Raw genomic sequence first — 19,349 nt, 5'->3', positions numbered from 1 at the left:
ATATATATATCACAAAGGGTAAAAATTACTTTAATCAATATTACATTCCATTGTTCAACCACAGTTTCAAGGGCTGATGTGGAACGCTGACATATTCTTGACAATTCTTATATTGGATTCCTTGTGCTCTGTGTTATAGGCTCTTCCATTTGAACTAAGGCAAAAAAAAAAAGGTGACATAAAATTGTTTATTCTTTGATATATTTGCTGACTACTACTTCCTGAAAATCATTGAGCTACTACCTTGGTGAAACACTTAATAGGGGTAGCTTCTTCAAAGTCAGCTCTGCTTGGGCTTCAGATCAATGCTGTTCTTCCTGGCAGTAAGGATAAAAAGGAAATCAGAGTAAATTACACTGTTCTCGTATTATACAAAAGAAGGCCACAAATTAGCTCTTCCAGAGAGACAAAATCTTTCCTAGTAATAAATCCTAAAAAATGTCTACTTAGTGAAAAAAAGAGAACGTATTTTCTGACTGTAAATTTAAAGGATTATATAAACATTTCAACTCTTCTTAAGTTGTGATTCCCAAGAAAAGAAATTACCTTAATGACTCTTCATTTGTCACCTCCAGAAACAAGCAATTTGAGTATTTCTTTTATTATGATGTATTAGAACTTCATTAATAAGGAAGCCTTACAAGTAGGCTATCATTTTTTGAGAAAGATCACACTGTGCTAAATAATGAGATATGGGAATACATTGAACAGCTTGACTTCTGCTGACTTTTACTTAAGAGTGTGAAGTGTTTTAAATTAGACTATGTTAGTATTGATGAAACGTGCACAAGGGGGAAAAATAATTTAAAGGCTTTGTTCCATCTTGAGAGCTAGATAAATTGTATAATTTAAAAATAAATCACTGTGACCTGACGGCAAGGAAAAACAACTCTCATGTGCTGTCGGAGGGAGTGGAAATTGGGGCAACCTTTTTGGAAGCCAATTCAGTAATACCTATCATTTTTACATTGCATTTATTCGTTGATCTGGTAATTACACATACAGACTAGACTTTGACCCTAGATAAACTTGTAAAAGTACACCCAAATAGATTTAGAAGAGCATTCATTGTGCAGTATTTTTGAAATAACAAAAGGAAAAATTACAAATATAATCTGAATACACAACAGTAAGAGAATGATTAAATCAAAGGTATATCCATTTAACGGCACACCCTAAGCCATTAAGAAGTATAATGTAATTCTTTTTTTTTTTCAAAGATTTTTTATTTATTTGACAGAGAGATAGCGAGAGAGGGAACACAAGCAGGGGGAGTGGCAGAGAGAGAAGCAGGCTCCCTGCTGAGGAAGGAGCCTGATGTCCTCTCTATCCCAGGACTCTGGGATCATGACCTGAGCCAAAGGCATACACTTAACGCCTGAGCCACCCAGGCGCCCCAAGAAGTATAATGTAATTCTGTGTATGCTCAAATGGAAAGGATTCCAGGATGGATTGGTAGGTAAACATGCCAGACATAGACCATTACACAGCAATCCCCCCTTATCTGCAGGGGATGCATTCCAGGACCCCCAGTGCTTGCCTGAAACCTCAGATAGTACCGAACCCAAATGTACTGTTTTTTCTTATACATGCACACCTAAGATAAAGTTTATTTTATAAATTAGGCACAGTAACAGATTACCAACAATAACTAATAATAAAATAGAACAATTATAACTGGACTGTAATAAGGGTTATGTGAATGTGGTCTCGTTTTCTGGAAATCTGTTAGTGTGCTGCACTCATCCTTCTTGTGATGACTGAGATGTTAACATGCCTAGATGATGAGAGAAAGGTGAAGGACACAGGCACTGTGACGTAGCATTAGGCTACTGCTGACCTGATGGTACGTCAGGAGGATCATTTGCTTCTTGACTGGGGGTTAACCACAGGTAACTGAAACTGAGGAAAGCAACACTATAGATAAAGGGGACTACTGTAATGTCTCTTTTGGATAGTTTAAAAAGCAGAAATGTCTGCATATATAAGTTATATGGATATGTTGATATTTATATCAATTTACATATTGAAGAACCATATGCATCTTACCCATTGTGCACTGATTTAGACTTCAAAAGCAAATATGTAGGCATTGGCTTTGGCAGAGAGAGGTCCCAGATAGGGGTGGATTGCTGGATGCTTCTTTTTTTTTTTTTTTCCAATTTGATAACGTTCCATACAATTTGAATTTTTTTAACCATGTACCTTCAATACATTTATTTTTTTAAAAAATATCAGTGAGCATTCTGAGTAAATCATTACTGTTGGTCTTCACTTTTATATACTTTAAAAACTATTAAATACTATTTTACAAAATAATAAAGCATTGTGGTCGAGTTTACCAAGATCATGAAGCATGAGAGAGGCTCTAGCACATGAAGGACTGCGCTATTGTCAGGAAATCAATTCAAGTTGTCCATGTAATATTCTCATCACAAGCAAAAGTCAGCTCCTGCAGCCATCTTCCCCATATTAGGAGTGCATCTCTTACGTGTGTGGAGGGTAGATCTGCCTGGTGCAGGACAGTTGGAGACATCATTTCTATCTCTCTTTCTGAGCAAGAAGAATTGAAATCAGTTACTATAATTGTTTTCCTAGTCTATTGTGACAGAATAAACTGCAAAACAAAGGCCTTTATAAACATGCGTTATTGAATGGATCTAACTGATTCAGAATGGAGAAAAAATGGGTTGCCTATTTCCCATACATCATGTAGTTGAACACAGCAAACACTACTTTGGAGCAATTTCAAAAAGAAACAATAGAATGACTGGTTTTTGCTCTTCTGAATTTTTTCAGAATTGCGACTTCTGGTGAGCCCCTCTGTGTGTCTGGATCAGAGCATACAGTTAAAGCTGAGCACTTCGAGTTACCTTTTAAAAACAGTGAAGCCACATATGTGGAAACCATGGGACTGGCGACGTGAACAGCTGTAAGCTAATCATTTTGAATTGTTATATCCAGCATGCATTCTTGGAAACAGCTAACAAGAGAAAACCCCTGAAGATATCCAGGGGGTATTACATGTTTGAATTATTAGGTTCTGTTACATAAAATTTCAGCTATCTCTTCTTAGTAAAGAATGCCATCACTGATTTTTTTCTAGACTAATTCAAACCTCTCTTGCCAGAGAATAAACATTTGGGTAAATAGGACTCTTATCTAGGAAGTTACATTAACAGAAATAGAATTTGAAACCTTGACAGTGTGAAACTATAAAATTTTAACTTCCATTTTATACTCAAATGACATTGCCCTAGTCTATGAGTATGGCTGAATGAATTCTTTTTCTGGTTAATATTTTTTTTATGGCTCCTAGGATCTAAGAAAGCAACTGCAGGGTGCCAAATTATTTAAGTTACCTCCAGGGAAATGATTTTGTAACATAGATAAATTATAGTGAAAAATTAAAAGATTTTCATTATCTTATCCAAGAGACAAAATAGTTTACTTCATCTAATTTTATAATTATTTGGTAGATTTCTACAGTTAATAGTATTTATTGAAGAACCATATGCATCTCCTGCTTACCTAGACTTCAAAAGTTGAAATAGCACAATCTTTTCATTGATCAGACTTAGATATTTGAAACAGAAATATCATGCCAGAAAGCAAATAATTAAACATTTTGGGATCTTTTATGATTAAAGTATACTTGTTTCATCACAAAATATTAATGTTAATTTTCCCTTGTAAACTGAAGTGTTATCTTCATAATTTAGCCCTTAAATTAACCCATAATTATCTGTGATGACAGTTATTGGGTAGAATCAGACTAGTAGATCGGGAACATATTTTGGCATATTTTTGGTGACCTGTCCACTATTGAAAAGTAGAATATCTTTTCTTGTCAAGTAGAAGATAAAGCAAAGGCAGGCCAGAGCAGGACGGGGAAAATGTCTTCACTATTCCCTAAACTGTAATTTGAATCACTTTTGTTGTAATGGTACAGACATGACTAATTTACATTTTTTAAACCTTTAAACCTTATTTTAGGCACTATTTCCCTATCTTTCTTTCTCTTAAAAATTTTTTAATTAAGTCTACCGGAGTGGAGAACTCTTGTCAATTTGATCCCCTCTCTCTGTACCTGCATATCCCTTGGCAGCGATGCTGATAAGCAGTGAAATTGTTTAAGGAAACCCACACATTGAAAGCTGGGGTCCAACAAAGGAAGAATGAGTGCATAAAGCTTCGAGGTAATGTACAAATGACATACCCTAAGTTATGGAGCATTAACTATGCTGGCTTATTTTTTTAGGAATCAAACAACAGTCCTTGCTCGACATGAAACAATCTTCAGAGCTGAAGAACTATCTGTGATTCTTAAAGCATATGTGTTGGTGACATCCTTAAGACCTTTGCATGCATTCATTCATTCAAATGGCACAGTTTGGAATGAACCAAAGAAAAAACGCTTCACTGTCAAGGTAAAATTTCCGCCGAAGCTGTTGTTTCCCTCAAAGTATGTTAAAGATAGGTAAAGTGAGTTGAGCTGCCTTTCTCTGACCTTTATGATTATCAAATCCCATTGAACAAAGATTGCCTCATTTTATTGCTGTAAGTAGAGATTTTCATTTAATAGGTGTAGGTTCAAAAAGGAACTGGAAACAGCTTAATTCACTAGGGATCACAAAAGCTGCATCTTGTTTTCTCAATTCATCATTTTAGTTCAATTCTTTGACCCATTATAAAGCTAATCCTCAGATGTGTTCTGTTTTCTTGACTTTCCACTTATTCAAGAAAAATATAATCATTGTGACAAATGAAAATAAAATTTTTCCTTATGTTTTTTCTTCATTCTTAGGAAGCAAAATGACTATTTTATTACAGTAATCAATATGGAATATTTGCTGAGTGAAAAACAAAGCTCTCAAGTGTGCCTAAGCTAGAAAGCCCTGACATGAAGCATGATGAGAAAGTTTTCTGGAAAAACTTAGTAACAAGCACAAAAAATTTAGTTATAAAAGGTAACTCAGGTCACCTCAGTTGAAAATAAGGTCTAGTAACAACACAATGGGTAAATTTTAAGAAGTTTCCAATTCTATTTTATTTTTTAAAAAGATTTTATTTATTTATTTGAGAGAGAGAGCGAGAGAGAAAGAGCACAAGTGGGGGAAGAGGGAGAGGAAGAACAGGGACCCTGACATGGGGCTCGATCCCAGGACCCTGAGATAATGACCTGAGCTGAAGACAGATGCTTAAGTGACTGAACCACCCAGGCACCCCAAGAACTTTCCAATTTTAGAGAAATAATTGTTCAGAGGACAGGTAAGAGGAAATAGGAAGAAACTAAAAGAACACACAAATATCTTATCCTGTATGTTCTTTCAGTTTCTTCCCATTTTCTCATATCTGTCCTCTGAGCAATTATTTCTCTAAAATCAAAAATTTCTTCAAAGAACAAATACTACATGATCCCACTTATTTGAGAATCTAAAATTGTCAAACTCACAGAAGCAGAGAATAGAATGATAGTTACCAGGGGCTGGGGGAAAGGGGAAATGAGAACAGATTGGTCAAATGGTACAAAGTTTCACTTATGCAAGATGAGTATGTCCTAGAATTTTATGGACAGCATAGTGCCTACAGTTAATGATACTAAGATTTTCTAAGAGAATAGAACTTAATGTTAAGTGTCTGTATCACTAAATAATACATACATACATACATGCATACATACATACATACATACATGGAGGGTAAAATTTAGAAGGAATAGATGTGATTATGGCTTGATTGTGGCAATGGTTTCATAGGTGTATTTATCTCCAAATTCATCAAATTGTATGTGGTAAATATGTACAACTTTTTGTATTTCAATCATAATAAAGTTTAAAAAAAAAGAATGTACAAGTGCCTTTCATAATTTCAAGAGATTCAGAAGTGACTGAACCTGATGTTTTTCAGAATTTATCTTATATAAACTACATTGTAAATTCTGAAAAATCTTCCAGTAGTGAAAAATCTTTAAATGGCCCATTAAATATAGTCAATTGAAAAAAAGATCAGAGTGATAAAAGATACAGGTGCTATATTCCTTAGTATAGTATATGACTGACATTTTAAGGAAATACTATTGATGACTTAAGTCTTAAGGGCACTTTATTTTAAGGACAGTCATCTTAACTATATCAATGTAGGTGGTTTTTAGTTAATTATGAAAAGGTAGAATCAAATTTGGTTTGTCTTTCATGTTATCTCCCACTAGTCTTTACAGTGGTTGTTTATATTTCCCTAAGTACCTTTCATCATTTTCAGATTTCCCTTTCTATTAGGTTGAATTATATGAAACCGCTGATATTTGGCCATTTTTGACCTACAAACATCTTGCAATTTCATATGATGCAACCTAATATTTGGAACTCAGGTACAGAGAGAGAAAATGAATCATATTCCTCAATTCATGTCACATTCAGGCACTCAACAAATGTTTACTCAGCACAATCCAAAATCCCCATTCTTGTAGAATTGCAACAGCAGTCTGTGCAAGACTCCCACATCTATTTATGCAATCCATTTTATCCCCATTCCCCATTCAATTCCCTTGCTTCTCAAAAGACCATCATTATAATGATTTAATGCATATCTTTTCATTTAGATGATGGTAAAATATGCAGTTTTGTTTTGTTATGTCTACATGTGCTTTTAATTTATGTAAATTGTATTGTATTAGAGATTTTTTTTCTTTTACTGTTTTTATGTGCAGCACTAAATATTTTCAAGAAGGAAACATTCACGTTGTTCCGTGTACACCTTCTGTGTTACTTTTCACAGATGTACAGTATTCCATGTGTGTATTCCATTACAGTTTACTTCCCCACTCCTCCAGTGATAGACAGCTTGATTGTTCCAACTCTTGGCTAAACCAAATAGCACTTCAAATGTACAAATTCTTATATATGACCCTTTATGAACCTGGTTATGATTTTTCTGGAGAATATATACCTATCATGGGACTTGCTAGGTCATAGGATATGGGTTCATTTGATAGAATTAAATAATGCCAGCTTATTCTCCAGAAGGCCTGTATCAGTTTCTATGCCATGATCAGTCTCTCCATGTCCCCACAACCTGCCCAACACTTGACCTTTCCAGCTTGCAACAGGTGACAAGTGACATTTTACTCTTGCAGATTTGTCATCTATCTGTTAACTTTATCCATAGTGTCTTTGTTGGTCAGGAATCTTCAACTGATTATTCAAATTAATATTTCCTTATAATTCCTGCTTTGGAGATTTGGTTCCAGAAATCATTTCTTATCTCTAAGTCATAGGGGTGGGCTTCTCCATTTTCTTCTACTACCTTTATAATTTTTTTCTGGACATATAAACATCTTATTCAACTAGAGTTCACTTTTGATCCAGATTTTTTTTCTATATAATCTATTCTCACGGGCTAAAAACTCATCATTTCCCATGAATCTAATATCGCCTTTATTGTATAAGTTCCCATTAGTATATGAAGCTGCTTCTGAGCTCTCTGTTCTGTTTCAGTTGGCCCACTTGTTTTTATTATTCTAGCAGTATATGTATATCTTGATACCTGGCAGGGAGGTTCTTCCTTTCTACTTTTTCTTTTCAAAATTAAATTAGCTATGTTGTAGACATTTATTTCCTCATAAATATTTTAGAATATCAAGTATATTTTTAAAATCCTACAGGAATTTCGATATATAATTACATTGGAATTTATAGTTTAATTTTTGAAGAATTGAATGTTCATAATATTAAGTCTCTCTATTTATTCAGATCATTTTTTTCCTTTGTAGAGTTTAAAATTTTTTAAATAAATAATATTTATTTAAATTTAAATAAATATTATTTATTTAAATTTAAATAAAATAAAATAAAATTTTAAATAAATTTTAAAATAAACGGAGTCTTATATGTTCTCACTTATGTTTATTTCTAGAGTCCTTAGAATATTTGTTGATATTCTTTTTGAAATTATATTGTTTAGTCAGTTATTACTAGGATAGAGAAATACTATTTTTGAAGTTGAACTTGTATTTGGTACACTTGTTCCAATAATTTTACCATTAATACCATTGGGTTTGGGTTTTCAAGGCAGATGATTATTTTATCTTCAAATAAGGTCATGTTAATCTCCTTTTTAATTCTTATATATCTTCTTCCTTCCTTCCTTCCTTCCTTCCTTCCTTCCTTCCTTCCTTCCTTCCTTCCTTCCTTCCTTCCTTCTTTCCTTCCTCCCTCCCTCCCTCCCCCCCTCCCTCCCTCCCTCTCTCTCTCTCTCTCTTTCTTTCTTTCACTAATTTTGGTCAGAACCTCCAGTACTATCTTTAAAGGTAGAAATGAAAGTTAAATATTCTCAAATTGTTCTTCATCTTAAAAGGAATGCAACTCAAATTTCTTTATTAAGTAAAATGCTTGCTGTGGGTTTTTGGTTTTTAATCTTTACAATTCCTGCCAAAGTAGTGAGAATAATGACTAGCCACATTGTATCCACCATCGTGTTACAACTATTGCAATATATGGGTAATTTTGTTTCCTCTGTACCCTCTCCACTCCCCTTCCCAGACAATAGTTTATTTTGAAACAAATCCCAGACGTCATATGATTTCATTTGTAAACCTTTCAGAGTGTAACTCTGAGAGAGATGGATTTATAAACTTTACTAAGTTAAATAAGTTCCCTTTTATCTTTAGTTAGCTAGAAGTCTTTGCCATAAAAAGATTTTGAACTTTACAAATGCTTTTTTCTTTTTTTTTTTTTTTTTTTAAAGATTTTATTTATTTATTTGACAGAGAGAGAGAGACAGCGAGAGCAGGAACACAAGCAGAGGGGGAGTGGGTGAGGGAGAAGCAGGCTTCCCGCCGAGCAGGGAGCCCGATGCGGGGCTCGATCCCAGGACCCTGAGATCATGACCTGAGCCGAAGGCAGTCGCTTAACCAACTGAGCCACCCAGGCGCCCCTACAAATGCTTTTTTCTGCATTAATAAAATTATATGATTTTTTTTTCCTCCTCAAGTTTATTTTTGTGGTATATGACATTGTTAGATTTTCTTTTCATAGAACTTCCTTGAATCACTGAGATAAAAACTATGTGATTATTTCAGGATATTTTTCAATACTCTGTTGGATTTGTTTAGTTATGATTTTTAGGTCTATGTTCATAAATGATATGGACCTATAATTGTAATTTCTTGTACTTCTCTTATCTGGTTTTTAGAGTTGAGATTACTGGATAAAATAGAACTGGATAACTTTCACTTGTTTTCAGTTTTCTGGAACAACTTGTGTAAGCTAGGAATTACTTCTCCTAGCTGTTTACAACATCCTCCTGAACTTGTTTCTCTTCTTATTGAGTATTTCCAATTTTGGCCTGAAGTCTTTTACCTTTTAATTCTGGGACATCTGTTTTCATTACTTTTGAGACATTTTTGCTAACTGTTTTTTCTTTCTTTATTCTGTTGTCCAGATTTTGACCCCTTCATTTCATGTGCTGATACCCCTTAGGAAGTATGCACATTTTTACTTACATTTATTAAATTCTTATTTTATTTCCTCTTGGTTCTTTTTAATGATTTCTCTTTTCACAGTTCATTTTGCTATTGTCTTCCATTATTTCCTTGAGTATATATTTTTTAAAGATTTTATTTATTTATTTGAGAGAGAGAGAGAAAGAGAGAGCATGGGGTGCAGAGGAAGAGGGAGAAGCAGGGAGCCTGATGTGGGGCTCGATCCCAGGAGCTTGGGATTGTGACCTGAGCCGAAGACAGATGCTTAACTGACTGAGCCACCCAGGTGCCCCTTCCTTGAGTATATTCATCATGCTTTTTAAAAATTCCTAGTGCAGGGGCACCTGGATGGCTCAGTTGGTTAAGCGTCTGCCTTCAGCTCAGGTTATGATCCCAGGGTCCTGGGATCGAGTCCCGCATCAGAGCCTGCTTCTCCCTCTGCCTGTGCTTTCTCTCTCTCTCTAATAAATAAATAAATAAATAAATAAATAAATAAATAAAAATTCCTAGTGCATTAGTTTTAGAGGTCAGTGTGCTATCCATTGTACCATGGTGCCCCTAGTCCATTAGTTTAAGTAGCATCATATAAGTCTTTTACTTTGTTTGCCTCCTGCTGGAGGTAGCTTTACTTTTCATGTGTCCCCCGTTTTGTTCTATGAGCTTAAGTTCTCCTGCAGATAATATTTATTCCAGCTGGTATGCTATTTGCGGAAGGCCAGTCCTGCAGGTGTATCCAAGGAGATGGTAGAGAATGAGTTCCGAGCATCAGAAAACCATTTTCAATCATTTCCCTCTGCTGCCCCTCTAGCAGGTGGTTTCTCTGGTCAGAATTTCACTCCCTAAACTCTTAGGAAGTAAAGCCTGGGGAGGAGGCACTTCTCTCCAATATAATCCATCAAACTTGAGGTTTGAGAGGGAATAGGGGGAAGGAGTGAACGTCCGATGTGATATAATCTCACACCTCTCCTCATCAAGTCTTCACCTGAGCAGGACATTATTCCCTCCCCCCCCCAGATTAAGCAAGCTGATTCCTGGGGTGGACTTTATTACATCCTGAACAGGAATGGAGGAAGCACGGGCGCCTGGGTGGCTCAGTCGTTAAGCATCTACCTTCGGCTCAGGTCATGATCCCAGGGTCCTGGGATCGAGTCCCACATCGGGCTCCCTGCTCTGCGGGAAGCCTGCTTCTCCCTCTCCCGCTCCCCCTGCTTGTGTTCCTGCTCTCGCTATGTCTCTCTCTGTCAAATAAATAAATAAAATCTTTAAAAAAAAAAAAAAAGGAATGGAGGAAGCAGTGATTGTCCTTAGGGGTCACAGGGGAGAGGCAGGAGGAAAACAAGAACACTTTCCTCCATTTTGTCCTCTCAGAGAAGCCTCTGGACCCACCCTCCCCACACTCCAGGGGTCCTGTCCCTTGCCACCACTGGCCAGACCAGTTCAAAACAGCTTTCACAATCCCCTTCACACAAGTTTTTATTATTTGTTCTTTTGAAGCTTTATCCCCCCTTTTTTGTTTTTTTTTTAAGCATCACTTCCCCTAAGCCCAGTAGAAATGACCGGTAGAAATGAAACACTTTTTTGTGATAGTTTTTATCCGCACATTCGCTTTCTGCAGTTTGAGTCCATTCCCCGCCCCCACCCCCAAAGACTTCTGGAAACAGATGATCCTTCTTCTGATGAACCAGCAGAAGGTCAATAGTAACCTAATGCTACATCACAGTGCCTATGTCATTCGCTTCACTTCCTCCCTCACATAAGTATTTTATCTCACATCATCACAAGAAGAAGGATGAGTACAGCACAATAAGATATTTTGAGAGGGACAGAGACCACATTCACATAACTTTTATTACAGCCCACTGTTACAATTGTTCTGTTTTATCGTTATTGTTGTTCATCTCTTACTGTGTCTAATTTATAAAATAAACTTTATCTTAGGTGCATATGTATAAGAAAAAAACATAGTACGTCTAAGGTCGGGTACTCTCCATGGTTTCAGGCGTCCCCTGGTGGTCTTGGTCATACCTCCCCCGTGGATAATAGGAGATTACTGTATTTCCTGAAAAATCAAGCATGAGACAAGAAAGCTCTTTGTGATTTGGTTTTCTTTAGGTGTTCATGCTTTATTCACTATTTTGTTTCTTATTCATATCCTTGTCGCGTCTGCAGGACAGAGGCAAACTGTAGGTGTAACACAGGAAAGTATGCAGTTCTTTTCATTTTTATCCTCTCCTTGGGATTTGTCTTTTCAAAATCTTGCCTGATTATTCTGGACAATACCGTTATCTGCTCTCAAAGGGAGGTAGTGCAGCTTCCTGGGTTAATGTGCCAGAGAGCAATTATTTCTTACGAGGTCAAAGTTATATTTGATGCTACAGAGAGATTTCTGAAAACAAGGGAGTATCTATTTACCCTTCAAGTGAAGTACTTATTGCTTCAGTTAAAACAAATGGATTATACTTATCTGTTAAATCACTTGACCATCTTCCAAAATACTGCTTCCTCCTGATATTTTTAGATGTGAAAAATACATAGAAATTGTTCTCAGTGCTAATGTGGAGGACAGGACCAAGATCCACTTTAAAGACTAACAATGTGACATCAAAGTTTTATTAAACACTGTTTTTAAATTCCACAAAACATAGTTGTGTGCGTGTGTGTGTGTGTGTGTGTGTGTAAGGAGTTCTCAGTTCAAAGGCTGAATGACTTAGTTAAATCAGTAGTGATTTATGCACTGTGCAGTGAGGCAAACCCACTAAACTGGTTACAGTGGCCATTTATAGAATATTCTGGCAGCTAAAGGAGGTATGAAAGAATAACAAATATAACTATGAGCTCATTTATTTCCAATTAGGTTTGCTGCTGAGATATTTTCTCTACTAAAGCTTTGGAGAGAGTTGAAAAATATCAAGAAATGCAAATTTGAAAAATAATGGCAAGTAGATGCTTTGTAAACTAAATTTTTCTAAACTCTCCTTCTATACCATAAAAATAATTTCAGATTTAGGTTTAGGTGTTTCCAAAGAATGTTCAAATTTAAAAGTGGGGGGAAGATGGAAGAAGGGAAAGAAAATTACTAGCACATGTAACACATGCTTACTATATCCTTTGATTCAATTTTAAACAACCATTTTTGCTGCTAAGGCAATGTCATTTTCTTGGTGAGTATAATAAATCCAATTTTAAGTGATATTTTATTCCAAAACTTCTTCCCTTAAAAAGCTTTCAATTCAATTATAAAACACTCCAGTTTTATCTATGAATTCAAGAGTGGAACTCTTGCACAACCACCATAACTGTAACTTTTGGTCAAATGCGTCCATGGCTGTCTTTATACACAGGTCATATAGATTAACTGCAATAGATGTCATAAATTTAAATTTGGCTCTTACAGTAAAAAGTCACAATTTATCCCTTTATCCATTCTAGTTATCCAGCAGAGAGGAAACTCTCATGTCTGTAACTTCTTTATGACGTCTGGAGATTCTTTATACCTGTGATCATAGCAGACTGCTTTGATGAAAATTTATTGCTGGAGTGATTTGTGACTTCCAGCAGGAAGACCTGTCAAAAGTCTTATTTTGTCTAGTTGAGACATAACTTAAATGAATTCATTGTTTGACTGGCCACCATCCCACATTTAAAGACGTTTATTTGTTGATATTTGGTATTCAGAAGTTATATGAAGATGATTCCTCGAATGTAATCAGTTCATGATAAATGTGTCTTGGATTGAATTCCATCAAGGATCATTTAGGACATTTTTTTGAAGAAGTAAAACTGTCTTTATTTGGAGATGATATGCTCTTTTTAATTGAAGTATAATTGGCATACAGTATCTTGTTAGTTTCAGGCATATAGCCTAGTGATTTGAGACTTTAATACCTTATGAAATGACCCCCGTGCTAAGTCTAGTTACTAGCATCATTTAAAAATGTTTAACTGTGTGAGGAAATGGCCCAAATCTATCTAATCCCTAACCATTCTAACTTAGCTCATATATTGAGTAATGGACCTCCAGTGGCCTTCTGGCAAATGCAGTAGACAGATGTCATTGTTTGAATCTCTGGACAGGGCCGCTCTGATCGAAAAGGGAGAACACGGGGCACTGAAGGTTTTTCTTTTTTTTTTTTTTTTTTTAAAGATTTTTTATTTATTTATTTGACAGAGAGAGACACAGCGAGAGAGGGAACACAAGCAGGGGGAGTGGGAGAGGGAGAAGCAGGCCTCCTGCGGAGCAGGGAGCCCGATGTGGGGCTCGATCCCAGGACCCTGAGATCATGACCTGAGCTGAAGGCAGACGCTTAACGACTGAGCCACCCAGGTGCCCCCTGAAGGTTTTTCTTAAGTCAGTATCTGTAAGAATCATCTCTCATGGAAACCCAAGTTAAAGCAATCTCCTGCCCAGGCTGAGGCTCTAAATCACCAGCTCTCTACCACCACGGCGGTGGCCTTCTGGGGGTCATCCTTCCATCTGAGGGCCTGTGGTTCCCTCTCACTCCCGGGAGATCAGCAGATGTGCATGGAGGAGAGCATGAACATTGGCAAAGCAAGGGATGTTGTGATTTACAAAGACCCTTTTTAAAGAATGCACATATCTCTTACTCGGTTTTGGAGACATACCACAGTTGCAGGGATGAAGTTAGCCTCATTTGTCATCGGTATTTATGCAGGGTCTTTCATAACGTCGGGTGAGATTGCTCATATAGTCCCAGGGTAAAAATGAATAATGCCTCTGGATGCAGGTTAAAGTCACAGTATGGTTTGTCAACCTTAGGAAGTGCTCTTCTTCTGATCTCCATTTTACGTCTAAAACTGCAGACTATGGACCTGACCTTGTAAAAGACTTTTTCACTGAGCATCTGGCCCTTCTGCAGGCCCTGGAGAGTTATGTCAGCTCGTGGAAGGAATGTGAATAAAAGTCTGCTCTCGGGAGTTTGTAAAACGAGTTGATGTATTACTTAATATATTCTTACTTGGATTAAATTTAAAATTGCTTCAGGGTGTTCATTTTAAAGTTTGATATTATATAAATAAAAATTATAGGTAACAAGCATAAAATTAAATAAACATGTGGCCAAAGCTGACACAATAAAAACTAAATAATAATTGAAAAGTGAAACGTATCTAATCAGCCCACATTGGTGTGAAATGTTATTTCAGAAATATATTTGCTCTAGAAAAAGAATGATTGTTTTGCAACTGTACATGATTTTTAAATAATTTTACAATAATTTTATTATTCTGTATTGATACTGCTGATGGCAGCTTTGTCTCTGATTTCCAAAATTTTCATTCACTCATTCATTTCATTTGTTCATTCCCAGCTTTTTTCCATGAAAGATTTGTCAGGTAATTATATACATTCATTAATTCTTAATACTGCACCTGGATTATTATCCTAAATAGGGAGAGAATTATTCATTAATCATAGTCATGTTTATTTGATCAAAAATGATAATTTAAACATGTGACCATAAGCTTCAGAACAGCAAGCAATATGTCTGGCTCCCTACAGCCTCGGAAAATGCCGGGCACATGACAGGCACTCAAACAAAGTTTATCAATGATAGGTTGTCTATCATTAGCATTTCTGTTAAAGGTATCTCATTAAAACATGCAAAAAAACTTTCCTGTTGACAAATTAGATTTAAGAGTAGGTTCTGCAACAAAAGATAAATATGAGGAATTTACCTATAACATCTTTGTTAATTCAGGCGTGTCTTTTCTGAAATAATGTAGTGAACTGATTAATATATGCAAATAAAATTAGCTAGTATGTATGCATTATATATATATTACACATATATAAAATGTGTTACAATGACAACATAATGTAAAACTTAACCCTAATAAATAAATTTGCTAATTATTACTTCCCTTAACAGTAGAAAATGGATAGGCAAGTATTAATTATATATCCAGAAAAATGGAGGTTAGCTAATATTCAGGGATTTCAGTGTGAAATAAGAGGAGGTAAATGAATTCCTTCAGAATGTTTGAAAGATGGAAAGGGAATTTCTCAGTGGTATTTGAATGTTAGGATGTGTATTTATTTCCCTCTCATTTGCTTCTCTCCTTCACCGGTCTTGTTCAAAGCCTGCTTCTCTCTGGCGCCATCTAGTGGATGCCTGTTCGAGGATGAGAAAGGAGTCCAGATGAGGACTTGGCAAAGATCAAGTGCTACTTCTCCAAACCGGAGCCTAGGAATCCATGGCATATGGACGTCATGGAAACTCATAAATTAGTTAATGCAGGCTCATCCAGCATGGGAGCATTGCTGTGATGATTATTATTTTTTTACCTCGCTGATCATAAGTTAAAAGATAAGGATAAAATAAAGACAAAGATAAGATACAGGGTGTTTAGAGCAAAAAATGAGCATGGAAAAAGTACTAATATAAGCAATGTTTCAAATACTTTAATCATCCATAGATGCATAGATTACAGAGCAGCTGTAATCCCTTCCTTTGCTACCCTCTATCCAATATAGAATGTTAAGATGGAGCTTTGGGTAATAGACCCATGAATTAAGGCAAAACTCTCTGCTATCTTCCTGAATTTTTCCACTTCTGTTCAGGCACCTAGCAAGTTACTAAATTTAATTTTATAAATCTTGATTCTTAGATTTTGACAACAAGTCTCGCCTGAGTTTTTCATCACTGTGTAATGATAAATATCTTCTGAGGATGGGAAAATATGTTGGGAGAAAAAAAATCAGATAAAGTCAGCAAAGAATCAAGAGAACAAAAACAAAGAAGAAAAATTTATTGGCCCAAATATGCTTAAAATCCTTGAAAGAAAAGATTACGTTTATTTTTTTATTTAAAAAGGAAACAAACCTTTAGTGCCTGACACAATACCTAGTACTTAGAAGACAGGAGAAGAGAAATGGCTTGGAAGAGACTCCACTCATCAAATTGCTGAAAAAATAATTAGTAATAAAAATAACCCCTTTATAAAAAGGTATGTGAATGCAAAGTAATAGCAATGAAGACAACAGCAATAAATGTCTCAAAAACTTAATGACTTTAATGCTTAAGTTTATTATAAAATATTTACCCAGTGGAGAAGACAGATGATATTTACAATTTTACTTTGGTTATAGAAAAAAAATAATTTTCCACCAGTACATTTTGAAGCTTATTGCATGTCCACCATTTTAAACATTTCTATTAAAAATTTCCTTTATTCTTATAGTTGAGCTCTATCTCAAAGGCTGTGACAAATTCTAAATATAAAATATCCCCAAATGTGCCAACTAGGTAAAACTGATTTGTCTGCTAAAAGGAGACAAAGTTTTGCTCCCTTCAGGAGAAAATCTGACTTGCATTTGTCTTACGTGATTTATGCATCGTAAGTTTAAAATGAAATACAGCCTTTTCCCTCCCATATATTAAAATGTGGTTTCAAATTTGAAAGAAACAGCAGTCTTTTGTCACTGAGGAAACTCACACAGCCATGAGATAAAGCAAAACAAGAATACTGCATTGCCCCCAAGTGATCTTTTTTGATATTGCACTAACAGCCTGAGCGGTCCAACACTGGAAGGAAAAAAGGCAAAAATGCTTAGACAGCGGCACTTTGACCCTTGTGATACATTTTGATATGGAACTGAAAATGTGTCTTTCATTTTTCTGAGTGCTACTAAGGCAGGTGAAGATGGATTCTTTCACAGGATTCGGCACACATACATCCTGCTGCGTTCTATATCTACTGCAAGATACAGATAGATTTCCTCGCTTTTGTCTGTGCTGTCTCTATGGAGCATCGGCCTGATTCACTCATTCTCTGACTTCCCTCTTTACTGATACAGAGCATCCTCAGACCCACCACTCTGTCCTCTTTGTCCTCTCATCCCCCTGCCAGACTTATGAAAGCAGTTCTTAGAAGCTCTATGAAGCAGGTCTTTAAAATTGGGAGCAAGGGACTGCAAACAGGAGAGGAAATCCCAGGTGTCCCTGTATGTTTCTATATCCAGATGCTGTGTGACTTCCTCTCTAAACCAGCTTTGCCATACCTGGTCTCTACTCTTCCAGAATCCAATAGTTCCAAGTACACAGCCTCCACTACCCATTTAAAAATGTACTGTACTGGGACACCTGGGTGGCTCAGTTGGTCAAGCAGCCAACTCTTGATCTCGGCTCAGGTCACGATCTCAGGGTTGTGAAATGGAACCATGTGTTGGGCTCCATGCTGGGTGCGGAGCCTGCTTGAGATTCTCTCTCTCCGACCCTCCTGCCCCTCTCTCTCTCTCAAAAAAAAAGTACTATACCAAAGTGATTTCTACCAGAAATTTTATTCCTGATGTATTTGAAAGGTATGAGAATTTTCCCATGTGCTTGATTACCCAAACCATCTACATAAAGAGTGTGTATTCAAGTCACAAAGAGTGAAATCATTACTCTAAACTGAGAAGTCACAGAAGAAAAACAGTATGCTAAGGAAATATATTACATTTTCATGCTTTCAGTGAGTTACTGTTAAAGTGAAAAGAAATGTGATTTTAAAATATGAATAGAACAATGATGACATCTTTTCAGTCTGGGTGATAAGCAAATATCTGGTTGCACTTTTACTCTAAAGGAAAGAGAAGTAAATCACTAGCACTGGATCTATAGTGCTGGATCTACAAGATTAAAATGAAAACCCCAAGGCATGATGACCTCTAGGGGCCTGGGGATGGATGTTCACTAGGAATGTTCTTGTACCAACGGTCCGACCTCAGGCAAGTCTTTTGATCTCTCCAAACCACTTCCTTATCTATAAAATAGGAATAGTTTCCAATGGGTTTCCAAGTAAGGTTTTTCATTCCTTCTACAGATATTTACTAGGGACTTCCCATATGCTAGACATTGTGTTAGGTTCCAGCGATACAGTAATAAGACAAAGTCCCTGCCTCTGTGGAGTTTATTCTTATATGGAATGGGAGATGAAATACAGATAAAGAACTAGTTATACCCATGCAAACAAATACAGGTAATTGCAGATTTTTTTAAAGATTTATTTATTAGAGAGAGCTGAGCAGGGAGAGGAAGAGGGAGAAGGAGAGAGTCTGAAGCAGACTCCATGCTGAGCATGGAGCCTGATGCAGGGCTCGGTCCCACAACCCTGAGATCACGACCTGAGCCTAAACCAAGAGTTGGTTGCTTAACCAATTGCACCACCCAGGTTAATTACAGATTTTTACACTGATAATTTTACCACCCAATGATTACAGATTTTTGTTATAGCTAATAATGAAATGAATAAGGGTGATGTGTAGAAAGTAACTGGGTTGCCCGCCTTATGAGAGGTAGAAAGATCTCCCAGATTAGGTGACATTTGGGCAAAGTGGTATTTGAAGAGCTAGTGATGAAACATTCCCAGCAAGTGGAGAATTCCAGCGTCTTAAGGGAGGACGGTCCTTGCACATGCAGAGAACATCATGGGAACTGAAAGTGTATTCTGTTGAACAAAAGGAGATTGGTAGGAGAGGAGGTAGGAGAGAAAGGCAAGAGCCAAATCATGCAGGCAAAGTAAGGAATTTGAAAATTTGCAGACAAAAATGCAGACAAAGTAAGGTATATAGGCAAAGTAAGGAATTTGAATTTTTTTCTAGGGGCAAAGGGATGCCACTGTAAGATAGTGAGCAGGGGGATGCCATAATTTAACTTACTCTTTCAAGCCCACTCTGCTGCTGTGTGGAGAACATATTGAAGTGGATTGGGAGTTCAGGCAGAGCTATTCGGGTGTCCAGGTAAGAAGGTTGGTACCTTGGACTAGTTGGTGAGATGGTATCTACAGAAGGAGAGACGTTTCTCCCTTTTGGAGGGAGAAACAAGCTTTGGTGAGGATTTGAAAAAGAGGACAGAGACGGCTCAAAGAT

General features: G+C 36.4%; 1 protein-coding gene across 4 annotated transcripts in view; it reads left to right on the top strand.

Annotated features, from left to right (window-relative positions):
- The window catches only part of CPED1 (cadherin like and PC-esterase domain containing 1), a 266,420-nt gene that overhangs the window by 93,314 nt on the left and 153,757 nt on the right, over nt 1-19,349 (top strand). For all 4 annotated transcript variants that reach the window (XM_032401696.1, XM_032401698.1, XM_032401697.1 and 1 more), the window contains 2 exons: nt 2,800-2,932; nt 4,262-4,430. In XM_032401696.1, coding sequence (XP_032257587.1) covers nt 2,800-2,932; nt 4,262-4,430 — 302 coding nt within the window. The remainder of the gene's footprint in view (nt 1-2,799; nt 2,933-4,261; nt 4,431-19,349) is intronic.

The sequence above is a fragment of the Phoca vitulina genome, unplaced genomic scaffold (genome assembly GCF_004348235.1).
Source record: "Phoca vitulina isolate PV1807 unplaced genomic scaffold, GSC_HSeal_1.0 scaffold4, whole genome shotgun sequence".
NCBI classification, from domain to species: domain Eukaryota; kingdom Metazoa; phylum Chordata; class Mammalia; order Carnivora; family Phocidae; genus Phoca; species Phoca vitulina.
The sequence above is the reverse complement of the archived record's forward strand: the minus strand, read 5'-3'. Positions and strand labels throughout refer to the sequence as shown.